Source organism: Ranitomeya imitator, chromosome 2 (assembly GCF_032444005.1).
Source record: "Ranitomeya imitator isolate aRanImi1 chromosome 2, aRanImi1.pri, whole genome shotgun sequence".
Lineage (NCBI taxonomy): Eukaryota > Metazoa > Chordata > Amphibia > Anura > Dendrobatidae > Ranitomeya > Ranitomeya imitator.
In genome coordinates, this window is record NC_091283.1 from 161,313,683 (window position 1) to 161,340,202 (window position 26,520).

General features: G+C 47.0%; 1 protein-coding gene across 2 annotated transcripts in view; it reads right to left on the minus strand.

The window, feature by feature from the left end:
* The window catches only part of LOC138662271 (ectonucleoside triphosphate diphosphohydrolase 8-like), a 42,993-nt gene extending 18,260 nt beyond the window's left edge, over positions 1-24,733 (minus strand). The window contains exons 1-3 of one of the 2 annotated variants that reach the window (XM_069747678.1): positions 24,636-24,733; positions 24,096-24,233; positions 10,899-11,016 (exon numbers count right to left, since the gene is read on the minus strand). In XM_069747678.1, the coding sequence (XP_069603779.1) occupies positions 10,899-11,016; positions 24,096-24,221 (244 nt within the window). In that variant the 5' untranslated portion in view covers positions 24,222-24,233; positions 24,636-24,733. The remainder of the gene's footprint in view (positions 1-10,898; positions 11,017-24,095; positions 24,234-24,635) is intronic. The other variant, XM_069747679.1, reaches the window with a different exon arrangement.
* Positions 24,734-26,520: the final 1,787 nt, after the last annotated feature.

Consider the following 26,520-nt stretch of genomic DNA (forward strand, 5'->3'; position numbering starts at 1 on the left):
ATCACCAGAGGAGCACAATGGACGCCAGACACTTACCTGCCATAGGGAAGTTGTGTCTGACAGTCCCCCACTGGAGCGAGGGCTTCTCGAAGCCCCCAACAACCACATCACCCTATTTACTACACGGTAATCATGGAGTATTTGGCGTCATCATACGTCTAATGCCAGTGAGCGTGTCCTGGTGATACACAACGTCATGAAGGCACAGCACCTAGAGACGCTCCTGCAATGTCCCCATAGACTTCAGTGCAAGCCACAGACGGCGGCCGGGACGCAGGGATCTACAGACATGGCACACAAATGTACAATCAGCCAGTAACAGCCTAATTCACATTGTAACCTGTGCAAGACTAACATTCTCCACTACCGTGTATCTAATCATATGTGATACTGTCTACTGAGCCGTGTATCTTATCCTATCCTGTGTGATACTGTCTGCTGAGCTGTGTATCTAATCCTATCCTGTGTGATACTGTCTGCTGAGCCGTGTATCTTATCCTATCCTGTGTGATATTGTCTGCTGACCTGTGTATCTAATCCCGTCCTGTGTGATACTGTCTGCTGAGTCGTGTGTGATACTGTCTGCTGAGCTGTGTATCTAATCCTATCTTGTGTGATACTGTCTGCTGAGCCGTGTATCTAATCCTATCCTGTGTGATACTGTCTGCTGAGTCGTGTGTGATACTGTCTGCTGAGCTGTGCATCCTATCCTGTGTGATACTGTCTGCTGAGCTGTGTATCTAATCCTATTCTGTGTGATACTGTGTGCTGAGCTGTGTATCTAATCCTATCCTGTGTGATACTGTCTGCTGAGCCGTGTATCTTATCCTATCCTGTGTGATATTGTCTGCTGACCTGTGTATCTAATCCCGTCCTGTGTGATACTGTCTGCTGAGTCGTGTGTGATACTGTCTGCTGAGCTGTGTATCTAATCCTATCTTGTGTGATACTGTCTGCTGAGCCGTGTATCTAATCCTATCCTGTGTGATACTGTCTGCTGAGTCGTGTGTGATACTGTCTGCTGAGCTGTGCATCCTATCCTGTGTGATACTGTCTGCTGAGCTGTGTATCTAATCCTATTCTGTGTGATACTGTGTGCTGAGCTGTGTATCTAATCCTATCCTGTGTGATACTGTCTACTGAGCCGTGCATCTAATCCTATCCTGTGTGATACTGTCTGCTGAGCTGTGTATCTAATCCTGTCCTGTGTAATCCGGAACGCTGAGCTGTGTATCTTATCCTTTCCTGTGTGATACTGAGAAAAAAAAAAGAAAATGGACAGCACCTCCATAAATCATCGTCACTAGGCAAATATATATATAACTGTACATGAGGTTCTCAGTGTAACATTGTGATCAGACTGGATGAAGCCGCTGTCACATCACAGCGACCTCACCTTGGGTCCTAAGTTACATTTATTGCCTTAAAGGAGCGGCGGCGGTGTCGTGCGCTAACCACCGTCGCAGTGACAATGCACCAGCAGGGCGGACGGCCCAGTGCCTCTCAGAACCCATGCTGCAAGACTGAGTCCCCATGACTCCAGACCGCAATGCCCCACAAGCACAAAACCACATCAACAATGGCCGACAGAAAGCAACAAATGAAAGGAGCCATGTAACTCACCTTCATCAAGCTCCCCTTTGTTTGCAGTCTCCTAATTAAAATCAACTGTGCCAAATGGGAGGAGTGCACATCCAGAAAAAGGACAGATCCTGCAATATGCTGTTCGGTTCAGTAATGTATATTTTGCCCAGCGCCATTTGATGAATGCGGTCCATGCTCTTTTCAGCGTATTGCATGATCTGTCCCCTTTCTTGGACCAGCACTCCTCCCATTTGGCACAAGTGATTTTAATTAGCAGGAGACTGAAGAAAAGAAGAAAAAAAAGGTCCAGCCTATTTTTGCTCTCATGTGAGAGCTTGATGAAGGTGAGTTGTGTGAGTTGTACTTGGTGCTTTGTGGTGGCTTTTGTCTCTGTGGTTTTGAGCTTGTGTGGTGGTGGGGACTCAGTCTTGCAGTATGGGGCTGTGAGGCATCCGGCCGCCCACCCTGCCGATGCATTGTGACTGTGGTTAGTGTGGCGCCCCAGGGTCCTGGTCGTCACAGTAGCATTGCCTTCCTCATGGGGAGAGTGATGCTACGCTTGAAGGCAAGAAGGGATAACTGTAACCAGGTACCACAAACATGCAACACATTCACACTCCAGGCCACCAGGGGGAGCTTTTGATCTTACTTGCTAGATGACTCCCCATATATAAGGTAGTTTTGGAGGGAAAGTTAGTTAGTTCCTGCCAGAGACACAGAGGGAAAGGAGAGTTCAGTTTTGCCAGGAAACAGACTGGATCAGTCTGAGGCAGAGGAAGTTTTTACACATGTGTGCCGCTGCAGTGCAGCAGTTCCTGGAAAAAGGCATTTAGAAGGCTGAATTGATTGCAGCGAACGAGCAGGAGAGCAAAGCACAGTAGAGAATACCAGGGGGAGACCAGCCCTGACCAGTCTGCCTCCTTCTGATGCGCAGAGACCGGTAGCCAGAACACCGAGGTTGTAAGGACCTCTATGACTTACATCAGAGACCGGCAGGACAGCTGAACTCTACGTTACCTGTCTGACCTAACACCCAGGAGGCACGGTGGCACCCCTCAGAGGCTGGGGCATGCTAGAGTGCAGCGCCCCAGAGACCTGGTCGTTGCAGTATGGCACTCTGCCGCTAAGGAGAGTGGCGGTACGTCTGATGGCACTAAGGAGTTCTCCTGACCAGGTATCACCAGAAAACATTACACTTCACACTCCAGCCACTAGGGGGAGAAAAAGGCTTTATTTATTGGGCCACTCCTCACACTGGTAAAACTAGGGGCTGGGGAGGAAGTTAGTCAGAAGCTGACTGGGTTGGAACCAGGCAACATCCCGTGGCAGGGGGTGTTGCAGGGAGAAGACACAGGGGGGTCCCTGTCAGGCGTGGGAACCTGGCAGGTGCCTAGCGAACAGAACGTAACGGAACCGCGCCTGCACACCCTGCGGTGGTATCCAGGAGAGAGACACGAAGGGAAGGATATTGTGGAACAGTGTAAACAAGATCAAGCACAAAGGAGAGCCAGTAAGAGTCGTGCTGAGAGAGAGAGGCAACACCTTACTGAGGCGCGTAGTCGGTGGCCGGAACACCGCAGGAGTAACTGACTTCAAGCCTTACTTCAAACTCCGCCGGACAGTCAATTATAGGTTGGCTGTCTACCTTAAATTTCCTAAGCAGACATAGGGGGCAACATTGGGAGAGGGGCGTCTCTAGGGTCCCGGAAGACCTCCAAGCCTTCCAGTCATATGGGTGCGTCCTAGCCAAAACATACTGGGGGACGAGAAACTAGTAACATCTGGAACTGAAGAGAGAGAGAGAAAGCTGTAGAGAACGACCGAACGAGAACAGCAGTTGTGAGGACTATTCCGAATGCTCAGCAGGGTAGGACTACAACACACAGGCGCTAGTGGTAGGCAACGATTTCCATCTGCGAAGGAAACTCTGGATGTGCCCATCGGACCGGCCGGTCTCTGATAGCCCTGTTAAACGTGCTCTGGATTGTGGGTCCTGAAGTCTTCAGTAAAGAGGTAAAGAGACTGCAACCCTGTGTCCTCGTTATTGACTGCACCTCACACCATCACCATCCACCTTACTGGGAAGCCCTGGGGACATACTTCACCTGTGGGAAGGCATACCATCCAGCTGCCATTCCATCACCCCAGCGGACCCCACAGCAGCGTCGGTCACCCTGACCGAACACCACAGGTGGCGTCACGAACCCCTGACAGACTGTATCACCACTTTCATTGGACGCCCCTTAGCAGGGTCGTGGACCGGGCCTAGCCACCGTGACAGCCTCAGAACCGAACCAGGGAGGCCCGGTACCGAGAACCCGTGGCCCTGTGTCTGGGGGCGATCCAACTTGGCGTCACGAACAGGATCGTTCTTAAGCCTGAAGAATTGGGTCATGTGTGCCTTGGAACTGTGATTGAAACATGTTGGACTGTGCTTTATTGCAAGGACTGTGTATTGCTATCTGCCGCAAGATTCCCGCCGAAACTGCCGCCATTGCCGCGCCACGAGGAGCGCAAGAGAAGAAGAAGGGCATGGAAGTGGGTGTGAGTAAGCTGGAGAGCGTGAAAGATAATGGCCGCCCAGTCTAAACATTGCTGTATCCTGAGGGCGGGTCCGTCAGTGGCTGAGGTCCGCCTTCTCATCTTCTATGGCGGGCGGAGGCTGAAGAAACGAAACTATGACTCAGACGGAGTGGAGCTGGAAAGCCGAGGAGGCTTGCGGAGAAAGATGGCCCAGTCTAGGTCCTCATCACCGGAGGATTACACCAGCATGCCGCCACTGGAGGAGAACGAGCCCTGGGAGCTGTCCGCGGAGCCCCCGCTGCCTGCACCAGACCAGGTGGCTGCCCCTGAGGAACAGTGCGGAGCTGCCAGAGCCCCCACCTGCGGGCGAGTTTGGTACCCTGGCCGATCGGGGATCGGTGTTCCGCCGACGCATGACCCGACCACCGGCGCGGTTGGTGGAGTTCCGGAGTCCGCATCATTCGACCCGGAAACGCGTGAGTGGGACATGGGCTCCTTCCCCTGGGGGGATTATCGGAAGCACCTCATAGCTGAGCATGCCAGGGACGTGGAACGGGAGGCCCGCGGTGAGCTGCTGGATGGGTCATTGCCGAAATGGGGAGTGGTGATCATTTACCAGCCCCAGAGAGGAAGAGGCTTTGTCCAGGAAATTGGATCGACGATAAGGGTCCATATCACCCGGGAGGTGGTGGAGGCTGGCCTGCGGGGCGACAGTAAGGGTCCCGTCCTGCTGCCGGGAGATGCGGTAAGCTACTGCAGATACCAGAAGGGCCACGGCTGGTGGGCTCGGGATATCCAGCGCTGTACCTCCATCCTGGTTGCTGCCAAGTCCTTGGAGGAAGAACTGGCCGAAGCAGCGGCAGCCGCTGCTGCTGTTCCTCGGATCGCTCATTGGACTCCCGCACTGCTGGAAATAGGCCGGGATTTGAGGCTTCCCAGACCATGGAGGTCTACCTGTCCGGTTAGGCCCTGGCAGAGGCCACCAGAGCAAAAATAAACCTTGGAGACCCGAATTGTATATAGTTCACTGTTTCCTGCTGCTACCTTAAACCCGTCCAGGGTTAACTCCTAGGGATCCCTTTGTTTACCCGGGATCCCTATTGTTTTCTACTGTTTTTCTACTGTTGCACCAAGTTTATCATTGTTTTAAAGACTGCCGGATCATGGACGGTGAATGATTCAGAACTGCTTTGTATATAGTTTGCACCTTCTTAAAGGTGCTCCCTACTGGTTTTACAAGCAAGAGAAGACTTTGCAAAGACATGATGCAGAAGGTCTTGCTTGCAGTGGACTTGCAGACAGAGAGAATCTGCACTAGAGACTTGGGTACCTCTTAAAGGGAATGGTTACACGATTGCTTTAATAAAAGTTGAAACGTTAATAATGTTGAAAATTTAGAAAGTTTGATAATGTTGACAGAGACTGAGGACAGGAAAGCTTGAAAGTGAACCCGTAGGGGTTAGAGTGAGAGTCCTCCTGAGAGATGTAGAAAGATGGTCGGTACAATGACCGTAGGCCCAGCCAAGGAGCTAGGTGGTCCTGCATTGGTGAAGTTAGAATGGAAAGAAAGTTGAGTTATTTATATAGCATTGTATGGTAGGCCTTTAGTGGGTTCAGCGTATACGCCCTTAAAGGAAAGTTAACTTATTGTTCAAAAGTTTGCACTTAGTAGAATACCCGGCTGGGTACTGAGAGTTATTTTATAGTCAAAATGTTATTTAAAAATATTTAATCTTGTTTTCTTGTTTGTAACGTTCAAGTGTCCTTACCTCCCATAAAGGGAAGCACCTTTTCTATTTACTTGTTCTAAGCATTTCAAAAACTTTGTATGTCTTTTGCTGCATTATATTGTTGTTCTTCTTCCCAGTCCAGGAGTACTGGATTTAACCGGGGGGGAGTGTAGCGCCCCAGAGACCTGGTCGTTGCAGTATGGCACTCTGCCGCTAAGGAGAGTGGCGGTACGTCTGATGGCACTAAGGAGTTCTCCTGCCAGGTATCACCAGAACACATTACACTTCACACTCCGGTTACTAGGGGGAGAAAAAGGCTTTATTTATTGGGCCACTCCTCACACTGTTAAAACTAGGGGCTGGGGAGGAAGTTAGTCAGAAGCTGACTGGGTTGGAACCAGGCAACATCCCGTGGCAGGGGGTGTTGCAGGGAGAAGACACAGGGGGGTCCCTGTCAGGCGTGGGAACCTGGCAGGTGCCTAGCGAACAGAACAGAACGTAACGGAACCACGCCTGCACACCCTGCGGCGGTATCCAGGAGAGAGACACGAAGGGAAGGATATTGTGGAACAGTGTAAACGAGATCAAGCACAAAGGAGAGCCAGTAAGAGTTGTGCTGAGAGAGAGAGGCAACATCTTACTGAGGCACGTAGTTGGTGGCCAGAACACCGCAGGAGTAACTGACTTCAAGCCTTACTTCAAACTCCGCCGGACAGTCAATTATAGGTTGGCTGTCTACCTTAAATTTCCTAAGCAGACATAGGGGGCAACATTGGGAGAGGGGCGTCTCTAGGGTCCCGGAAGACCTCCAAGCCTTCCTGTCATACGGGTGCATCCTAGCCAAAACATACTGGGGGACGAGAAACTAGTAACATCTGGAACTGAAGAGAGAGAGAGCTGTAGAGAACGAACGAACGAGAACAGCAGTTGTGAGGACTATTCCGAATGCTCAGCAGGGTAGGACTACAACACACAGGCGCTAGTGGTAGGCAACGATTTCCATCTGCGAAGGAAACTCCAGATGTGCCCATCGGACCGGCCGGTCTCTGATAGCCCTGTTAAACGTGCTGTGGATTGTGGGTCCTGAAGTCTTCAGTAAAGAGGTAAAGAGACTGCAACCCTGTGTCCTCGTTATTGACTGCACCTCACACCATCACCATCCACCTTACTGGGAAGCCCTGGGGACATACTTCACCTGTGGGAAGGTATACCATCCAGCTGCCATTCCATCACCCCAGCGGACCCCACAGCAGCGTCGGTCACCCTGACCGAACACCACAGGTGGCGTCACGAACTCCTGACAGACTGTATCACCACCTTCATTGGACGCCCCTTAGCAGGGTCGCGGACTGGGCCTAGCCACCGTGACAGCCTCAGAACCGAACCAGGGAGGCCCGGTACCGAGAACCCGTGGCCCTGTGTCTGGGGCCAATCCAAGAGTCCCTATAAACAGCCTCAAGCCACCAGTCATACGGGTAATGTCCTATCCTATCCGGGGGACAGAGAGATCGATAACATCTGTGATTACCTTATGTGGAGCTTTAAGCAGTAAGGAACTACACCACCACGGCGATAGAGGAAGGCTTTTGATTTCCACCTGGGTAAAGGGACTCCTAACTTGCCTTCAAGCCGGCAAGACCCTACCTAGCCTGTGATCTGGTGCCCTGGACTGTGGATGCTGAAGTCTTCAGTAAACCAAGGTAAAGAGACTGCAAACCTGCATCCTCGTTCTTTACAGTACCCCTCACCATCTTCCATCTACACATCGGGAAGCCCTGGGGATATACTTCACCTGTGGGAAGGTATACCATCTAGCTGTTATAACATCACCCCAGAGGACCCCTTAACCCCGCTGTATATCTAATTCTATCCTGGGTGATACTGTCTGGTGTGCATCTAATGCTGTCCTGTGTGATGCTGGTGTATCTAATCCCATCCTGGGTGAAACTAGCTGCTCAGCTGCGTATCTAATCACAGCCTGGGTGACACTGACTGCTGAGCTGTGTATCTAATCCTATTCTGTGTGATACTGTCTGCTGAGCTGAGTATCTAATCCTATCCTGTGTGATACCAACTGCTGAGCTGCTTTATAATCCCATTTTTGGTGATACTGGCTGCAGAGCTGTGTATCTAAGCCCATCCTGTGTAATACCATCAGATAACCTCTCCATTCTCTATGCTTGAAAATAATAGTGAAGAACATTAGTCTTGTGAACAGAAACCAATGTAGACATATCATGGTGTTGTTTGTCCATAGCAACCAATCAGATCTCAGTTTTAATTTTTCCTGAACAGCTTACAAAAACAAAACAAGTGCTCTGATTGGCTGCTGTGGGTAGTGACCACCATTTTGTACAATCTTTCATTTTTGCGAGTCTCTCAGACATTACCTGATTTAATAACCTGACTATGAAAATTGTACATTCACACTGAAGGCATCAAAACTATGAAGTAACACATGTGGAATTATATACTTAACAAAAAAGTGTGAAACAACTGAAAATATGTCTTATATTCTAGGTTCTTCAAAGTAGCCACCTTTTGCTTTGATGACTGCTTTGCACAATCTTGGCATTCTCTTGATGAGCTTCAAGAGGTAGTCACCGGAAATGGTCTTCCAACAATTTTGAAGGAGTTCCCAGAGATGATTAGCACTTGTTGGCCCTTTTGCAATCACTCTGCGGTCCAGCTCACCCCAAACAATCTCGATTGGGTTCAGGTCATCTGGCGTAGCACCCCATCATTCTCCTTCTTGGTCAAATTGTCCTTACACAGCCTGGAGGTGTGTTTGGGGTCATTGTCCTGTTGAAAAATAAATAATGGTCCATCTAAACGCAAACCGGATGGAATAGCATGCCGCTGCAAGATTCTGTGGTAGCCATGCTGGTTCAGTATGCCTTCAATTTTGAATAAATCCCCAACAGTGTAACCAGCAAAGCACCCCCACACCATCACACCTCCTCCTCTATGCTTCACGATGGGAACCAGGCATGTAGAGTCCATCCGTTCACCTTTTCTGCATCACACAAAGACCCAGTCGTTGGAACCAAATATCTCAAATTTGGACTCATCAGACCTAAGCATGGATTTCCACTGGTCTAATGTCCATTCCTTGTGTTCTTTAGCCCAAACAAGTCTCTTCTGCTTGTTGCTTGTCCTTAGCAGTGGTTTCCTAACAGCTATTTTACAATGAAGGCCTGCTGCACAAAGTCTTCTCATAACAGTTGTTGTAGAGATGTGTCTGCTGCTAGAACTCTGTGTGGCACTGACCTGGTCTCTAATCTGAGCAGCTGTTAACCTGCGATTTCTGAGGCTGGTGACTCTGATAAACTTATTCTCAGAAGCAGAGGTGACTCTTGGTCTTCCTTTCCTGGGGCAGTCCTCATGTGAGCCAGTTTCTTTGTAGCGCTTAATGGTTTTTGCAACTGCACTTGGGGACACTTTCAAAGTTTTTCCAATTTTTCGGACTGCCTGACCTTCATTTCTTAAAGGGCCACTGTCACCCCCTCCAGCTGTTATAAACTAAAAGAGCCACCTTGTGCAGCAGTAATGCTACATTCTAACAAGGTGTCTCTTTTAGTTTTTGGTGCATTTATTCCCAAAATAAAGCGTTTTATAACTTCTCCAAAATACCTGTCTTTAGACAGGGAGGCAGTTCCTCACCCCCCCTGCTTGAAACGCCACACTGCCGTCACTCAGATCTTCAGGGGCGCCGGGCGCCGCCCCCTCTGCGCTGTTTTCGCATGAAATCCGGCGCCTGCGCTGTGTAGTACTGTCTGGTGCAGGCGCAGTGAGCCTGGGAATAAATGCACCAAAAACTAAAAGAGCCACCTTGTTAGAATGCAGCATTACTGCTGCACAAGGTGGCTCTTTTAGTTTATAACAGCTGGAGGAGGTGACAGTGGCCCTTTAAAGTAATGATGGCGACTCGTTTTTCTTAGCTGCTTTTTTCTTGACATAATACAAATTCTAACAGTCTATTCAGTAGTACTATCAGCTGTGTATCCACCAGACTTCTGCACAACACAACTGATGGTACCAACCCCATTTATAAGGCAAGAAATCCCACTTATTAAACCTGACAGGGCACACCTGTGAAGTGAAAACCATTCCCGGTGACTACCTCTTGAAGCTCATCAAGAGAATGCCAAGAGTGTGCAAAGCAGTCATCAAAGCAAAAGGTGGCTACTTTGAATAACCTAGAATATAAGACATAATTTCAGTTGTTTCACACTTTTTTGTTAAGTATATAATTCCACGTGTGTTAATATATATTTTAAATGGCCATGTAAGACAGACCAGATTCAGAAGCACAGCAGCATTTACATCCGGTAACAAAAAATTACACATTTATGGCAGGTGACCGTAAGGCCGGGCTACCCAGTAACTTTGGTCGCTACACCTGTTGCATGACCAAAGTTTGCTAGGTGTCGCTGATTTATCGCAATGCAATACAAGTGAATGGGGTCACGTTGGGACCCTGATGATACCCCAACAGGCAAGTTGCAAGAAGTCCATCCGCGTTGGATTTTTTGCGACTTCCTAGTCGCATTACCCCTGGTGGTCGCAATCTGACTCCACTTTTATTCTGCGGCGATACCTAGCAAACCTTGGTCACACGACAGCTGTTGCGGCCAAAGTTGCCATGTTGTCCCAGCCCCATGGACGTGGTACAGCTCTGTTTTGCATGGTGCTTGCATACACCCCAAAGGGTTATTTAGTGTAAATACCGCTGTTCTCCTGAATCCGGTGTAGTTTTCCTTTTGTTCCTGATCCTCTCTGTTCCTGCGAGATGAGCCTTTCTTTCCTTTTTATAAATCTAAACTTGTTAGGCAAGTGGGCATGAACCTCGTGGACACGCCCACAAAAGTGTTGAAGATGACGCCCATTTGACTAATAAGACTAGAATTTTAGGTACAATGAAGAAAAGGTCTTATCTTGGAAACGGAGAGGCGCAGGAAAAAAGCAAAACATTGTCTGATTCAGCAGAACAGTGGCATTTACACCAGGTAACAAATGACATTCAATACTCCCTGGTGTTGTATAACGGGAAAACTGTACCGTGAACCTCGCACATGTGGATCTGAGAAACTATCCCAGTGTCATTCTCCTTGTGTGCCGGCCACTGGTAGAGGTAGAGTGAAGTATGAGATGATCCGGCATCAAACACCAAGCCGTACTGCAAGACATGACCCACAAAATATACGGTCATATAGAAACACAATCCAATAACAATATCTGAATATATAAATATATATAGCAGGTTATAAAAGGCCGCAGAGGAGAAGATGCCTCATAATAAAGCATAATCCAGAAATAACACTAATAAGTACTGACCATGGGCAATATAATGACATAACGCCTGGTGTAACACATGACGTAATACCGCATACTATGTGATGCACTATAAGGGCAGAGACAGACTGCCGTATTTCTGGTGCGAGAACCTCATCGTAAACCTCATACTGGCTGTCGCTTCTCCTGACCTGAGCTTGACGGCTGCATAGTAATCCATGATGCTGTCTTGCTCAGGTCAGGAGAGGTGCCAGGCCAGTGCGTACAATGCCATGCGATTCTCGCACGAGAAATATGGCAGTCTGTCTCTGCCCTTAAGACATCCACTGCTATAAAGTGACCATAAATACAAATGGGTGACAATGTGGTCGGTTGCAGCAATCTCTCTCTACTTCCTCCATTTAGCACTCAGATGTTTTCTTGTAAATCATATACGAGAAGTGATAACTTGGAGGAGCCACTTTTACGACTATGACTTTATAAGCCTTTTTGTGTTTGTTTATACCCTGACACCACAGGGCGTGTGACGCCCGCGAGCTGCGTATATCCTGCTCTATATAATATGTGCAAATAACCAGAAAGGGCGTGTGCTCCTCATCCAATAACGAGGCATTAATTAATATCAGATCTAATTAAGGCTCTATCCACAGTGCTGCAGAGGATTTAAGACCTGCCAGACAGCAGTGTGTTTAATAGCTGGTTTGGACAGGCTGAACGCACTTTTATGTGCACAGGACGATCATTAAAACAATCTTTCTGTGCCCATAAACTAGCATTGTTATTAGCAGTACATCACCTGTTTACCCAGTCCAATGTGCTACCAAGAACGAGCTTGCTTAAAGGGATTGTTCAGTGAAAACCATTTATGGCTCATCCATGGGCTAGGTGATCACTTACTGTTGGGAGGGGATCCAGCTGCTGGACCAGCGCCGATTGTCAGAATGGGTCTCTTTTATCCCCATAAGATGGCGTCGTGTCAGTGAGCATGCCTGACCGGCTCTACATTCATTCCTCAGAGGGCTGCACTTAGCTTTTTCTGGTCGCCTCATAGAGAATGAATGGATGGCGGTCAGGAAGTCAACTCCCGACTAATGGAGATAACCACTCCCCATTTTGCTGATTCGTGAAGTTCCTGGTGGTCAGACCTCCACCTTTCAATAAGTTATCCTTATTTTTCACTGAAAAACCCCTTTAAACTCATCCCCCCCCCTCCTCCACTCCTACGAGTGAGCGTCTTCCCCATTGTCAGGTGTTTGCCTGCTGATGTAGTCGGGCCACTAATCAGAATCAAGAGTTTTTATTAATCTGAATATCAGACCGTCTAAATAGGCCATTAAATGCGCTTGCCTCTTAAGAACCATCCAAAGTACACCAAGATTTTTAAATCAGAAAATGAAACCTACATTAGCTATCAGCAAGTGCAGTTGCACCAAAATTTGCACCATTTTCTGGATTAACCCCTTCATGACCCAGCCTATTTTGACCTTAAAGACCTTGCCGTTTTTTGCAATTCTGACCAGTGTCCCTTTATGAGGTAATAACTCAGGAACGCTTCAACGGATCCTAGCGGTTCTGAGATTGTTTTTTCGTGACATATTGGGCTTCATGTTAGTGGTAAATTTAGGTCAATAAATTATGCGTTTATTTGTGATAAAAACGGAAATTTGGCGAAAATTTTGAAAATTTCGCAATTTTCACATTTTGAATTTTTATTCTGTTAAACCAGAGAGGTATGTGACACAAAATAGTTAATAAATAACATTTCCCACATGTTTACTTTACATCAGCACAATTTTGGAAACAAAATTTTTTTTTGCTAGGAAGTTATAAGGGTTAAAATTTGACCAGCGATTTCTCATTTTTACAACGAAATTTACAAAACCATTTTTTTAGGGACCACCTCACATTTGAAGTCAGTTTGAGGGGTCTATATGGCTGAAAATACCCAAAAGTGACACCATTCTAAAATCTGCACCCCTCAAGGTACTCAAAACCACATTCCAGAAGTTTATTAACCCTTCAGGTGCTTCACAGCAGCAGAAGCAACATGGAAGGAAAAAATGAACATTTAACTTTTTAGTCACAAAAATTATCTTTTAGCAACAATTTTTTTATTTTCCCAATGGTAAAAGGAGAAACTGAACCATGTAAGTTGTTGTCCAATTTGTCCTGAGTACGCTGATACCTCATATGTGGGGGTAAACCACTGTTTGGGCGCACGGCAGGGCTTGGAAGGGAAGGAGCGCCATTTGACTTTTTGAATCAAAAATTGTCTCCACACTTTAGCGGACACCATGTCACGTTTGGAGAGCCCCCGTGTGCCTAAAAATTGGAGCTCCCCCACAAGTGACCCCATTTTGGAAACTAGACGCCCCAGGGAACTTATCTAGATGCATAGTGAGCACTTTGAACCTCCAGGTGCTTCACAAATTGATCCGTAAAAATGAAAAAGTACTTTTTTTTCACAAAAAAATTCTTTTAGCCTCAATTTTTTCATTTTCACATGGGCAACAGGATAAAATGGATCCTAAAATTTGTTGGGCAATTTCTCCTGAGTACACTGATACCTCATATGTGGGGGTAAACCACTGTTTGGGCACATGGTAAGGCTCGGAAGGGAAGGAGCGCCATTTGACTTTTTGAATGAAAAATTATCTCCATCGTTAGCAGACACCATGTCGCGTTTGGAAAGCTCCTGTGTGCCTAAACATTGGCGCTCCCCCACAAGTGACCCCATTTTGGAAACTAGACCCCCCAAGGAACTTATTTAGATGCCTAGTGAGCACTTTAAACACTCAGGTGCTTCACAAATTGATCTGTAAAAATGAAAAAGTACTTTTTTTTCACAAAAAAATTCTTTTCGCCTCAATTTTTCCATTATCACATGGGCAATAGGATAAAATGGATCATAAAATTTGTTGGGCAATTTCTCCCGAGTACGCTGATACCTCATATGTGGGGGTAAACCACTGTTTGGGCACTCGGCAGGGCTCGGAAGGGAAGGCGCGCCATTTGACTTTTTGAATGGAAAATTAGCTCCAATTGTTAGCGGACACCATGTCGCGTTTGGAGAGCCCCTGTGTGCCTAAATATTGGAGATCCCCCAGAAATGACCCCATTTTGGAAACTAGTCCACCAAAGGAACTAATCTAGATGTGTGGTGAGGACTTTGAACCCCCAAGTGCTTCACAGAAGTTTATAACGCAGAGCCATGAAAATAAAAATAAAAATTATTTTCTCAAAAATGATCTTTTAGCCTGCAATTTTTTATTTTCCCAAGGGTATCAGGAGAAATTTGACCCCAAAATTTGTTGTCCAGTTTCTCCTGAGTACGCTGATACCCCATATGTGGGGGTAAACCACTGTTTGGGCACATGCCGGGGCTCGGAAGTGAAGTAGTGACGTTTTGAAATGCAGACTTTGATGGAATGCTCTGTGGGCGTCACGTTGCGTTTGCAGAGCCCCTGATGTGGCTTAACAGTAGAAACCCCCCACAAGTGACCCCATTTTGGAAACTAGACCCCGAAAGGAACTTATCTAGATGTGTGGTGAGCACTTTGAACCCCCAAGTGCTTCACAGAAGTTTATAATGCAGAGCCGTGAAAATAATAAATACGTTTTCTTTCCTCAAAAATAATTATTTAGCCCAGAATTTTTTATTTTCCCAAGGGTTACAGGAGAAATTGGACACCAAAAGTTGTTGTTCAGTTTCTCCTGAGTACGCTGATACCCCATGTGTGGAGGTAAACCACTGTTTGGGCACACGTCGGGGCTCAGAAGGGAAGTAGTGACTTTTGAAATGCAGACTTTGATGGAATGGTCTGCGGGCGTCACGTTGCGTTTGCAGAGCCCCTGGTGTGCCTAAACAGTAGAAACCCCCCACAAGTGACCCCATTTTAGAAACTAGACCCCCCAAGGAACTTATCTAGATATGTGGTGAGCACTTTGAACCCCCAAGTGCTTCACAGACGTTTACAACGTAGAGCCGTGAAAATAAAAAATCATTTTTCTTTCCTCAAAAATGATGTTTTAGCAAGCATTTTTTTATTTTCACAAGGGTAACAAGAGAAATTGGACCCCAGTAATTGTTGCGCAGTTTATCCTGAGTATGCTGGAACCCCATATGTGGGGGTAAACCACTGTTTGGGCACACGTCAGGGCTCGGAATTGAGGGAGCACCATTTGACTTTTTGAATACGAGATTGGCTGGAATCAATGGTGGCGCCATGTTGCGTTTGGAGACCCCTGATGTGCCTAAACAGTGGTAACCCCTCAATTCTACCTCCAACACTAACCCCAACACACCCCTAACCCTAATCCCAACTGTAGCCATAACCCTAATCACAACCCTAACCCCAACAAACCCCTAACCACAACCATAACCCCAACACACCCCTAACCCTAACCACAACCCTAATTCCAACTGTAGCCATAACCCTAATCACAGCCCTAACCCTAACCCCAACACATCCCTAACCCTAATCCCAACTGTAGCCATAACCCTAATCACAGCCCTAACCCTAACCCTAACCCCAACACACCCCTAACCCTAATCCCAACTGTAGCCATAACCCTAATCACAACCCTAACCACAACACACCCCTAACCACAACCCTAATTCCAACCCTAACCCTAAGGTTATGTGCCCATGTTGCGGATTCGTGTGAGATTTTTCAGCATCATTTTTGAAAAATCCGCGGGTAAAAGGCACTGCGTTTTACCTGCGGATTTTCCGCGGATTTCCAGTGTTTTTTGTGCGGATTTCACCTGCGGATTCCTATTGAGGAACAGGTGTAAAACGCTGCGGAATCCGCACAAAGAATTGACATGCTGCGGAAAATACAACGCAGCGTTTCCGCGCGGTATTTTCCGCACCATGGGCACAGCGGATTTGGTTTCCATATATTTACATGGTACTGTACACCTGATGGAACACTGCTGCGAATCCGCAGCGGCCAATCCACTGCGGATCCGCAGCCAAATCCGCACCGTGTGCACATGGCCTAATTCTAAAGGTATGTGCACACGCTGCGGAAAACGCTGCGGATCCGCAGCAGTTTCCCATGAGTTTACAGTTCAATGTAAACCTATGGGAAACAAAAATCGCTGTACACACGCTGCGGAAAAACTGCACGGAAACGCAGCGGTTTACATTCCGCAGCATGTCACTTCTTTGTGCGGATTCCGCAGCGGTTTTACAACTGCTCAAATAGAAAATCGCAGTTGTAAAACCGCAGTGAAATGCGCAGAAAAAACGCGGTAAATCCGCCATAAATCCGCAGCGGTTTAGCACTGTGGATTTATCAAATCTGCAGCGGAAAAATCCGCAGAGGACCAGAATACGTGTGCACATACCGAAACCCTAACCCTACCCCTACCCCTACCCCTAACCCTACCCCTACCCCTAACCCTAACCCTAGCCCTAACCCTAGCCCTAACCCTACCCCTAACCCTAGCCCTAACCCTAACCCTACCCCTAACCCTAGCCCTAACCCTAACCCTACCCCTAACCCCACCCCTAACCCTAACCCTAGCCCTAACCCTAACCCTACCCCTAACCCTACCCCTAACCCTAACCCTACCCCTAACCCTAACCCTATTCTAACATTAGTGGAAAAAAAAAAATTATTTTTATTGTCCCTACCTATGGGGGTGACAAAGGGGGGGGGGGGTCATTTATTATGATCACTGAGATAGATTATATCTCAGTGATCAAAATGCACTTTGGAACGAATCTGCCGGCCGGCAGATTCGGCGGGCGCACTGCGTATGCGCCCGCCATTTTGGAAGATGGCGGCGCCCGGGGAAAAGACGGACGGACCCCGGCAGGATCGGTAAGTATGATAGGGTGGGGGGAAGCACGAGGGGGGGGATCGGAGCATGGGGGGGTGAATCGGAGCGCAGGAGGGGTGGAACGGAGCACGGGGGGGTGGAATGGAGCACGGGGGGGTGGAACGGAGCACGGGGGGGTGGAACGGAGCACGGAGGGGGGTGGATCGGAGTGCAAGGGGGGTGATCGGAGCACGGGGGGGGTGATTGAAGCACGGGGGGAGCGGACAAGAGCACAGGGGGAGCGGAGCACAGGACAGAGGGGAGCCGGAGCAGTGTACCGGACAGATCGGGGGGCTGGGGTGGAGATCGGTGGGGTGGGGGCACATTAGTATTTCCAGCCATGGCCGATGATATTGCAGCATCGGCCATGGCTGGATTGTAATATTTCACCCGTTATAATAGGTGAAATATTACAAATCGCTCTGATTGGCAGTTTCACTTTCAACAGCCAATCAGAGCGATCGTAGCCACGGGGGGGGGGGGGGGACTAAACTACCACTCCCCCTGTCCCTGCAGATCGGGTGAAATGGGAGTTAACCCTTTCGCCCGGCCTGCAGGGACGCGATCTTTACATGACGCCACATAGGCGTCATGGGTCGGATTGGCACCGACTTTCATGACGCCTACGTGGCGTCAAAGGTCGGGAAGGGGTTAAAGGGTTTTTGGGACTAAGATACTGATGACTCTTCTTTAGGATAGGTCTTTATAATCAGATCGATGGCAGACTACTATTTGACACGTGAAACAAAGCTAGGTTTCTGGGACCCCAGGGCATTGATTTCGTTTGAGGTCCTGGTGGGGCTAAGCACTCTCATCATTTTCTGTGGATGATGTTGCCCGACATACAAAGCTTAGAACAATTCTGGATCAGTGGGGGTCCAACACTCACAAAACCCCACCAAACAGCTGTTTTCTACTCTGGTGGTGGCTAGTTATAAACAGCAGAGCTCCGTATGATGTGGAGCTGAGCTGCTGTACTCCCCCCAAAACACATTTTTCTTCCACCAAACAAAAGCGCCTGTCACTTCTGTGATGCGGCTCCAGATGGAAAAAGGTCCAAACTAGGCGCTATCCAATCAGAAGTCTGCAAAAAAAAAAAGCTTTAGAAAAAATAAATATGTGCCCATGTAGTTTTTTTTTTTTTTCAGGCGATTCAGGAAAGGAAACCACCTCAAGAAACCCTCCTTGTTTGGGAAGTTTTTTTGTTTCCTGAAGCCGTTTTTCTAACAGTTTAATTCCTTCTTTTCTTTTTTTTTCTTTTTTTTATTCAGCTTTATGATTGGACAGTGCTTAGTTTGTAGCATTTTTCCATTAGGATTCGCTTCACAGAAATTACATTCCCCCCCGTTTTTTTCTTTGCACAAGGTGTTTTTTAAAACCTAAAACTGAAAAAAAACAACAAATTTTCATAATAATTTAAAGGTTACATTATATGCCAACAAGAGCCAGAGACTGGAGTCAGAGGGCTGCAGGAAGGACGTAATTGAAAGGAGGAAGTTTCTACCAGTCCCACAAGGTTGTAAATAGAGCCGTAACTCTTGTGGAGCAGATACAAATTTCACATGTCACAATGCAGGAAATCCTTTAATTGCATGGAATAAGAAAGTGATCCCCCGTGGATGTGACAATAAATCCTAAAACAGAAATAAATATTTTCTGATTATGTTATTTCTTTGCCTCATTCACACTTAAGGTACCGTCTCACAGTGGCACTTTGGTCGCTACGACGGCACGATCCGTGACGCTCCAGCATCGCTCCAATATCGCTCCAGCGTCGTGGACTGCGGTCACACTTCGCAATGCACGACGCTGGAGCGATAACTTCACGATGTATTTGCGATGTAGAAGCTGTTGGTTACTATGCGCACATTGTATACAATATCGTGCACACCTTTGTTACACCATGCGATCATGCCGCCACAGCGGGACACTAGACGACGAAAGAAAGTTTCAAACGATCTGCTACGACGTACGATTCTCAGCGGGGTCCCTGATCGCAGGAGCGTGTCAGACACAGCGAGATCGTAAGTATATCGCTGGAACGTCACGAATCGTGCCGTCGTAGCGATCAAAATGCCACTGTGTGACGCTACCCTTACACTGTGGTCTACGCTGAGCACTTGCATTTCCACTCAAGACCTCCAAATAGCCGGATAAACCGACCTTTTGTGTCTACTTAAAATTATGGAAACCAGGGAGAAGAGGCCAAACTGATTTCAAAGTACAGTTGTGCTCAAATATTTACATACTCTGGCAGTATTTTTGCTTTTTTGGCCTTTTTTCAGGGAATATGAATGATAACACCTAAACTTTTTTTCCACTCATGGTTAGCGGTTGGGTGAAGCCATTCATTGTCAAACTACTGTGTTTTCTCTTTTTAAATCATAATGACAACCCAAAACATACAAATGACCTTGATCAAAAGTTCACATACCCCATTTCTTAATACCATGTATTTCCTCCTCTAACATCAATGACAGTTTGAAGTCTTTTGTTGTAGTTGTGGATGAAGTTCTTTATTTTCTCAAATGTAAAGCTGCCCACTCTTCTTGGCAAAAAGTCTCCAGTTCCTTGTAAATTCCTGTTCTGTCTAGCTTGAACTGCGCGCTTGAGATCTCCCCAGAGTGGCTCAATGATATTGAGGTCAGGAGACTGAGATGGCCACTCCAGAACCTTCACTTTGTTCTGCTGTAGCCAATGAAAGGTCGACTTGGCCTTGTGTTTTAAATCGTTGTCATGTTGAATCGTCCAAGTACGTCCGATGCGCAGGTTCCAGGCTGATGAGTGCAAATTTGCCTCCAGTATTTGCTGATAATGCGCTGCATTCATCTTTCCTTCAATTTCGACCACGTTTCCTGTGCCTTTGTAGCCCACGCATCCCCAAAACTTCAGTGATCCACCTCTGTGCTTTAGAGTAGGAATGGTGTTCCTTTCATCATAGGCCTTGTTGACCTCTCTCCAAATGTAAAGTTTATAGTTGTGGACAAAAAGTTTAATTTTGGTCTCGTCACTCCAAATTACCTTGTTCCAGCAGTTTTGAGGCTTGTCTCTGTGCTGTTTTGTGTATTGTAGGCAAGATACTTTGTGCCATTTACGCAGTAATGGCTTTCTTCTGGCGACTCGACCATGCAGCCAATTTTTCTTCAAGTGCCTTCTAATTGTGCATCTTGAAACAGACACACCACTAGTTTTCAGAATCCTGTATGTCAGCTGATGTTATTTGTGGGTTTTTCTTTGCATCCCGATCAATTTTCCTGGCAGTTGTGGATGAAATCCTTGTTGGTCTACCTGACCGTGGTTTTGTTTTTACAGAGCCCCTGATTTTCCATTTGTTAATCACAGTTTGAATGCTGCTGATTGGCATTATGCTTTCCCCATGACTCACAATCCAGAAACGTCTGTGGCTGGATGAAACATGCAAGAGTATGTCTGGATCCCAGAAACTCACTCAGCTTTTATGCACACACACTGATTACAAGCGAACAGGTCACAGGTGAGGATGTTACCTTTAGTAGCCATGCAAACCCATTTGTGTCAACTTCTGTGCATGTTATCAGGCCAAAATTACCAGGTTATGTGAACTTTTGATCAGGGTCATTTGGATGTTTTGGGTTGTCATTATGATTTAAAAAGAGAAAACACAGTAGTATCTCCCAAGAAACCTGGCTCCATCTGGATCATGTCTTTCAGAAGTTTTATAGGGATACCTACAAGGCAGTGCTCAGTGTAGAGGACAGGATAAGTGTGAATCCAGCCTTATTACATCAGCATAGTTGGCTTACTGTTAATTTCATTAGCTAAGCCAACCATCTTCAACCATGTAGGGGGCTGGCTGATTGCTCAGTTAATTATTTGAAGCTGTTCTCAGTCATGATTGATGGGAGCTGGCTTAAGGTACCGTCACACTAAGCGACGCTGCAGCGATACCGACAACGATCCGGATCGCTGCAGCGTCGCTGTTTGGTCGCTGGAGAGCTGTCACACAGACAGCTCTCCAGCGACCAACGATGCCGGTAACCAGGGTAAACATCGGGTAACTAAGCGCAGGGCCGCGCTTAGTAACCCGATGTTTACCCTGGTTACCATCGTTAAAGTAAAAAAAACAACCACTACATACTTACCAACCGCTGTCTGTCCCCGGCGCTGTGCTTCTCTGCTCTGGCTGTGAGCGCCGGGCAGCCGGAAAGCAGAGCGGTGACGTCACCGCTCTGCTTTCCGGCCGCTGTGCTCACAGCCAGAGCAGAGAAGCACAGCGCCGGGGACAGACAGCGGTAGGTAAGTATGTAGCGTTTGTTTTTTTTTACTTTAACGATGGTAACCAGGGTAAACATCGGGTTACTAAGCGCGGCCCTGCACTTAGTAACCCGATGTTTACCCTGGTTACCAGCGAAGACATCGCTGAATCGGTGTCACACACGCCGATTCAGCGATGTCAGCGGGAGAGCCAGCGACGAAACAAAGTTCTGGACTTTCTTCCCCGACCAGCGACAGCACAGCAGGGGCCTGATCGCTGCTGCCTGTCACACTGGACGATATCGCTAGCCAGGACGCTGCAACGTCACGGATCGCTAGCGATATCGTCTAGTGTGACGGTACCTTTAGCTTATGAAATAAGCACCCAGCTAGCCCCCTCCACACACATCTAATGATGTGTCCAACACAGGAAACACTCTTCTGTAACAAGCAAAGTGCGGGAGGAGAAGCTAGTAGGAATCAGGACTAGAGGTGAGATGGACCTTTGCTTATAATACGAAAGTATACATAATTGCACATTTTAATATACAGTACTATGCAAAAACTTGTAGGCCAGGCCGGTGTGGAAAAAATGCTTGAAATTAAGAAGCTTTCAGTAACAGAAGCGTTAATAGCTTATCAACAAAATACAATGTGAATGAAGGAAAGAGAAATGTAAATCCCATCGATATCAACCGACTATCGCCTCCATGACTTCTTCTCATCACTTGAATGCAGATTTTGAGAAAACTTGGCAGTAGGTTGTTCCAAACACCTTGGAGAACTGACCCCAGTTCTTCTATGCATGAGGTGTGCGCAGATCCTTCTGTGTCTTCAGATGAGCCTAGATAGACTGGATTATGTGAGATCAGGGCTGTGGGGCCGGATCATCCACCCTAGACTCCTCTTTCTGTGGTCAGTTCTCTGTTCTCCCTGCTGAGCCCCTTCAAAAACTATATTCTTTTGTTATAAACAGTTACAAAAGTGTTTGTTTGAGAAAGCAAAATAAAAATTAAATGAAAGAAAAACTAGGTGAACTATACCAAAAAGGAGTGATGAAGGCGACGGGCGGTCACCAATTATTGATGGGATTTATATTTGTTTTGTTCACTTTGTTTGCATTAAACTACTTTTTTTCAAAGCTTCTTTCTCTGCAGCATTTATTCCACACCTGCCTAAAGGCCCCGTCACACATAGCGACGCTTAAGCGATCCCGACAACGATACGACCTGTCAGGGATCGTTGCTGCGTCGCTATGTGGTCGCTGGTGAGATGTCACACAGTGCGATCTCCCCAACGACGCAGCAGCGATGCGGCGAACTGTAGCGACCTGTAGCACGATGCTATTTCATGATGATTCAATGGGACGTCCTGTCAACGAGGTCGTTGGTAAGGTGTCAAACACAGCGATGTGTGCTACCCAGCGGGACCTCAACGATCAAAAAATGGTCCAGGCCATTCCGACACGACCAGCGATCTCATAGCAGGGGCCTGGTCGCTGCTACGTGTCACACATAGCGAGATCGCTACTGAGGTCGCTGTTGCGTCACAAAACTCAGCAGCGATCTCGCTAGCGATCTCGCTATGTGTGACGGGGGCTTAAGCCTTTCACAGTAATGTATGTTTATTTATTAATTTTAAAGTGGACTGTCTCTTTAAAGATCTGCCTCTCTGGACCTGACCTCACTTCCTTTCTGACCAAAATCCCACACTGTCTGTCTGCTATTTCAGCTTTCTTTTCTGCTCTCTTTCTAAGACTGAACATGGACAAAACAGAATTCATCATCTTTCCCCCTTCTCACTCTGCCTCTCCACGAGACCTATCCATCAATGTCAATGGCTGCTCACTTTCCCCAGTACCACACGCTCGGTGCCTCGGGTGATCCTCGACTCTACCCTCTCTTTCAAGCCACATATCCCATCCCTTGCCTACTCAAACTCAAACATATTTCCTGAATCCGTGCATTCCTTGACCATGAAACCACAAAAACACTAGTGAACGCCCTTATCATCTCCCACGACTACTGCAACCTCCTACTCTCCGGCCTCCCCTCTAGCACTCTGGCACCACTCCAATCCATCCTACACTCTGCTGCCCGATTAATCCACCTGTCTCCCAGCTATTCCCCAGCCTTCCCTCTCAGCCAAGCCCTTCACTGGCTTCCTATTGTCCAGAGGCTCCAGTTCAAAACCCTAACTATGACATACAAAACCATCCACAACCTGTCTCCTCCATACATCTGTGACCTCGTCTGCCGGTACTTACCTACACGCAACCTCCGATCCTCACAAGATCTCCTTCTCTACTCCCCTCTTATGTCTTCTTCCCACAACCGCATACAAGACTTCTCCCGTGCTTCCCCCATACTCTGGAACACTCTACCACAACACATCAGACTGTCACCTACCATAGAAACCTTCAAAAAGAACCTGAAGACCCTGCTCTTCCGACATGCCTACAACCTGCAGTGATCCTTAGTCTGCTGAACCCCCGCACAGCCAGATCTACCCTCTCCTATTGTATCCTCACACATCCCCTGCAGACTGTGAGCCCTCGCGGGCAAGGTCCTCTCTCCTTCTGTACCTGTTTGTGCCTTGTTTTGCTCATGTTTATTGTACTTGTCTATAATTGCCCCTTCCACGTGTAAAGCGCCATGGAATAAATGGCGCTATAAAAATGAATAATAATAATGAGCATTTCCACCATAAGTTCCTCTTTTGTCCATCAAGTTACTGTAAAATCTATAAGTTCTATCTCAACCAACCAGTACGACCGCCTTTACAGCAGCTGCAGTGTAGGGATCCTGCCTAATTAATGATCGATCCCTTATTCCAATATCACAATTCTGGAAGAGCTGGTGACATCGCTGCCAGCAATGGTTGATGGCGGGATCTTACCTTGTTAGGTGATGGCTGATATATGTTTCTGCTACCCACTACACTGAGTATAAGAGCAATAATCCCAGACACAATGGAGATGCAGATCAGACATCCTACCACCAGACCCTTGCGGTTTCTGCACATGACAGCATCGACCTGCAGAACAGTAGACGTAGGCTCAGAGTCTGAAGTATTAAGGACAACGGCTACTTTGTTTCTAAGCAAATACATAATATATCCAACATGAAACATACTAACAATGGCGATAAGAATAATACCGAAGAGAGAATATGGAAAGGCTGCCTGCCATGTGGAGCTCACAATGCACGTCTTTGGGATCAGGCAGTGCCAATAACTAGGAAGGAAGTTGTTTTAGTGGCTTCCCCGCTTACGAAACATATCCGAAAAGGGCATGTGACAAAAAGGGAGCCAGCAAAATATCAGGAGCACAGGTGACAGTGACAAGAAGAACTGATCTGGGAACGAAGACGTTTGGGGTTGGAGAAGCCACGGGACCATGGTATAATGCCATAAGTGGTGAGCAGAAAGGCAACGTACCTGTCCTTGTTAGTGACAGTCCGGAGAGATCTCCCGTCCTCTTCTCTTGGGTCAAGGTGCAATGCTTGTAGTGTCACTGTGTGTTTGATGCCGCAGGTTCACAACCCCTCCCTCCAAGCCAGCAGGCATCCAATCACCTGGGCAGGACTGGTGCCAACTTCTTCTAGCCTGGCACAAGGTTTCAAAACACTGACTTGCCAAGAGAAGCTGTTAGGCACAATTATAGTCCAATTCCAAATTTTCTATGTGCTACAGTTAGTAATTTACTTCTTAAAATGTTGACTTTACAATATCTGAACACGAAGAACAGAAAGTATCACGCAGGATATGATTAGATACACGGATCAGCAGACAGTATCACACAGGATAGGATTAGATACACAGCTCAGCAGACAGTATCACACAGAATAGGGTTAGATACACAGCTCAGCAGACAGTATCACACAGGATAGGATTAGATACACAGCTCAACACACAGGATCACACAGGATAGGATTAGATGCACAGCTCAGCAGACAGTATCACACAGGATAGGATTAGATACACAGCTCAGCAGAAAGGATCACACAGGATAGGATTAGATACAGCTCAGCAGACAGTATCACACAGGATGGGATTAGATACACAGCTCAACACACAGGATCACACAGGATAGGATTAGATGCACAGCTCAGCAGACAGTATCACACAGGATGGGATTAGATACACAGCTCAGCAGAAAGGATCACACAGGATGGGATTAGATACACTGCTCAGCAGAAAGGATCACACAGGATAGGATTGGATACACAGCTCAGCAGACAGTATCACACAGGATAGGATTAGATACACAGCTCAGCACACAGGATCACATAGGATAGGATTAGATGCACAGCTCAGCAGACAGTATCACACAGGATGGGATTAGATACACAGCTCAGCAGACAGTATCACACAGAATAGGATTAGATACACAGCTCAGCAGACAGTATCACACAGGATGGGATTAGATATACAGCTCAACACACAGGATCACACAGGATAGGATTAGATGCACAGCTCAGCAGACAGTATCAAACAGGATGGGATTAGATACCTGGCTCTGCAGACCATATCACATAGGATTAGATACACTGCTCAACGGACAGTATCACACAATAGATTTACATACACATTTTTTTCTCAGCTAAAAGTAAATGTAGCTCATGGATTCACCCAATGAATCTGGGACGAGGGAAAATTATAAATGTGCAAAATTGAATTCTGTCATTTTTTTCATTAATTTCATCTGTTACTCATCTACATTTAGGATTCAGTTGCTTCTCTTCACACCACACCAATACTAGAGCGCTCCCTGTATATAGATCCATACAGCTGCCATTGAACTCAATGAGGAATCTATTTGCTCATTAACACCCCCCTAGTGGCGGGGCTTCAAACCAGACACAGCTCTGCTCCAAACCTTAGGAATATTTATCACACTGCTCAAAAAAATAAAGGGAACACTAAAATACCACATCCTAGATATCACTGAATGAAATATTCCAGTTGGAAATCTTTATTCATTACATAGTGGAATGTGTTGAGAACAATAAAACATAAACATGATCAATGTAAGTCAAAATTAATATCCCGTGGAAGTCTGGATTTGGAATGATGCTCAAAATCAAAGTGGAAAATCAAATTACAGGCTGGTTCAACTTCAGTGAAAATGCCTCAAGACAAGGAAATGATGTTCTGTTGTGTGTGTTGCCTCCATGTGCCTGTATGATTTCCCTACAATGCCTGGGCATGCTCTTGATGAGGCGGCGGATGGTCTCCTGAGGGATCTCCTTCCAGACCTGGACTAAAGCATCCGTCAACTCCTGGACAGTCTGTGGTGCAACGTGACGTTGGTGGATGGTGC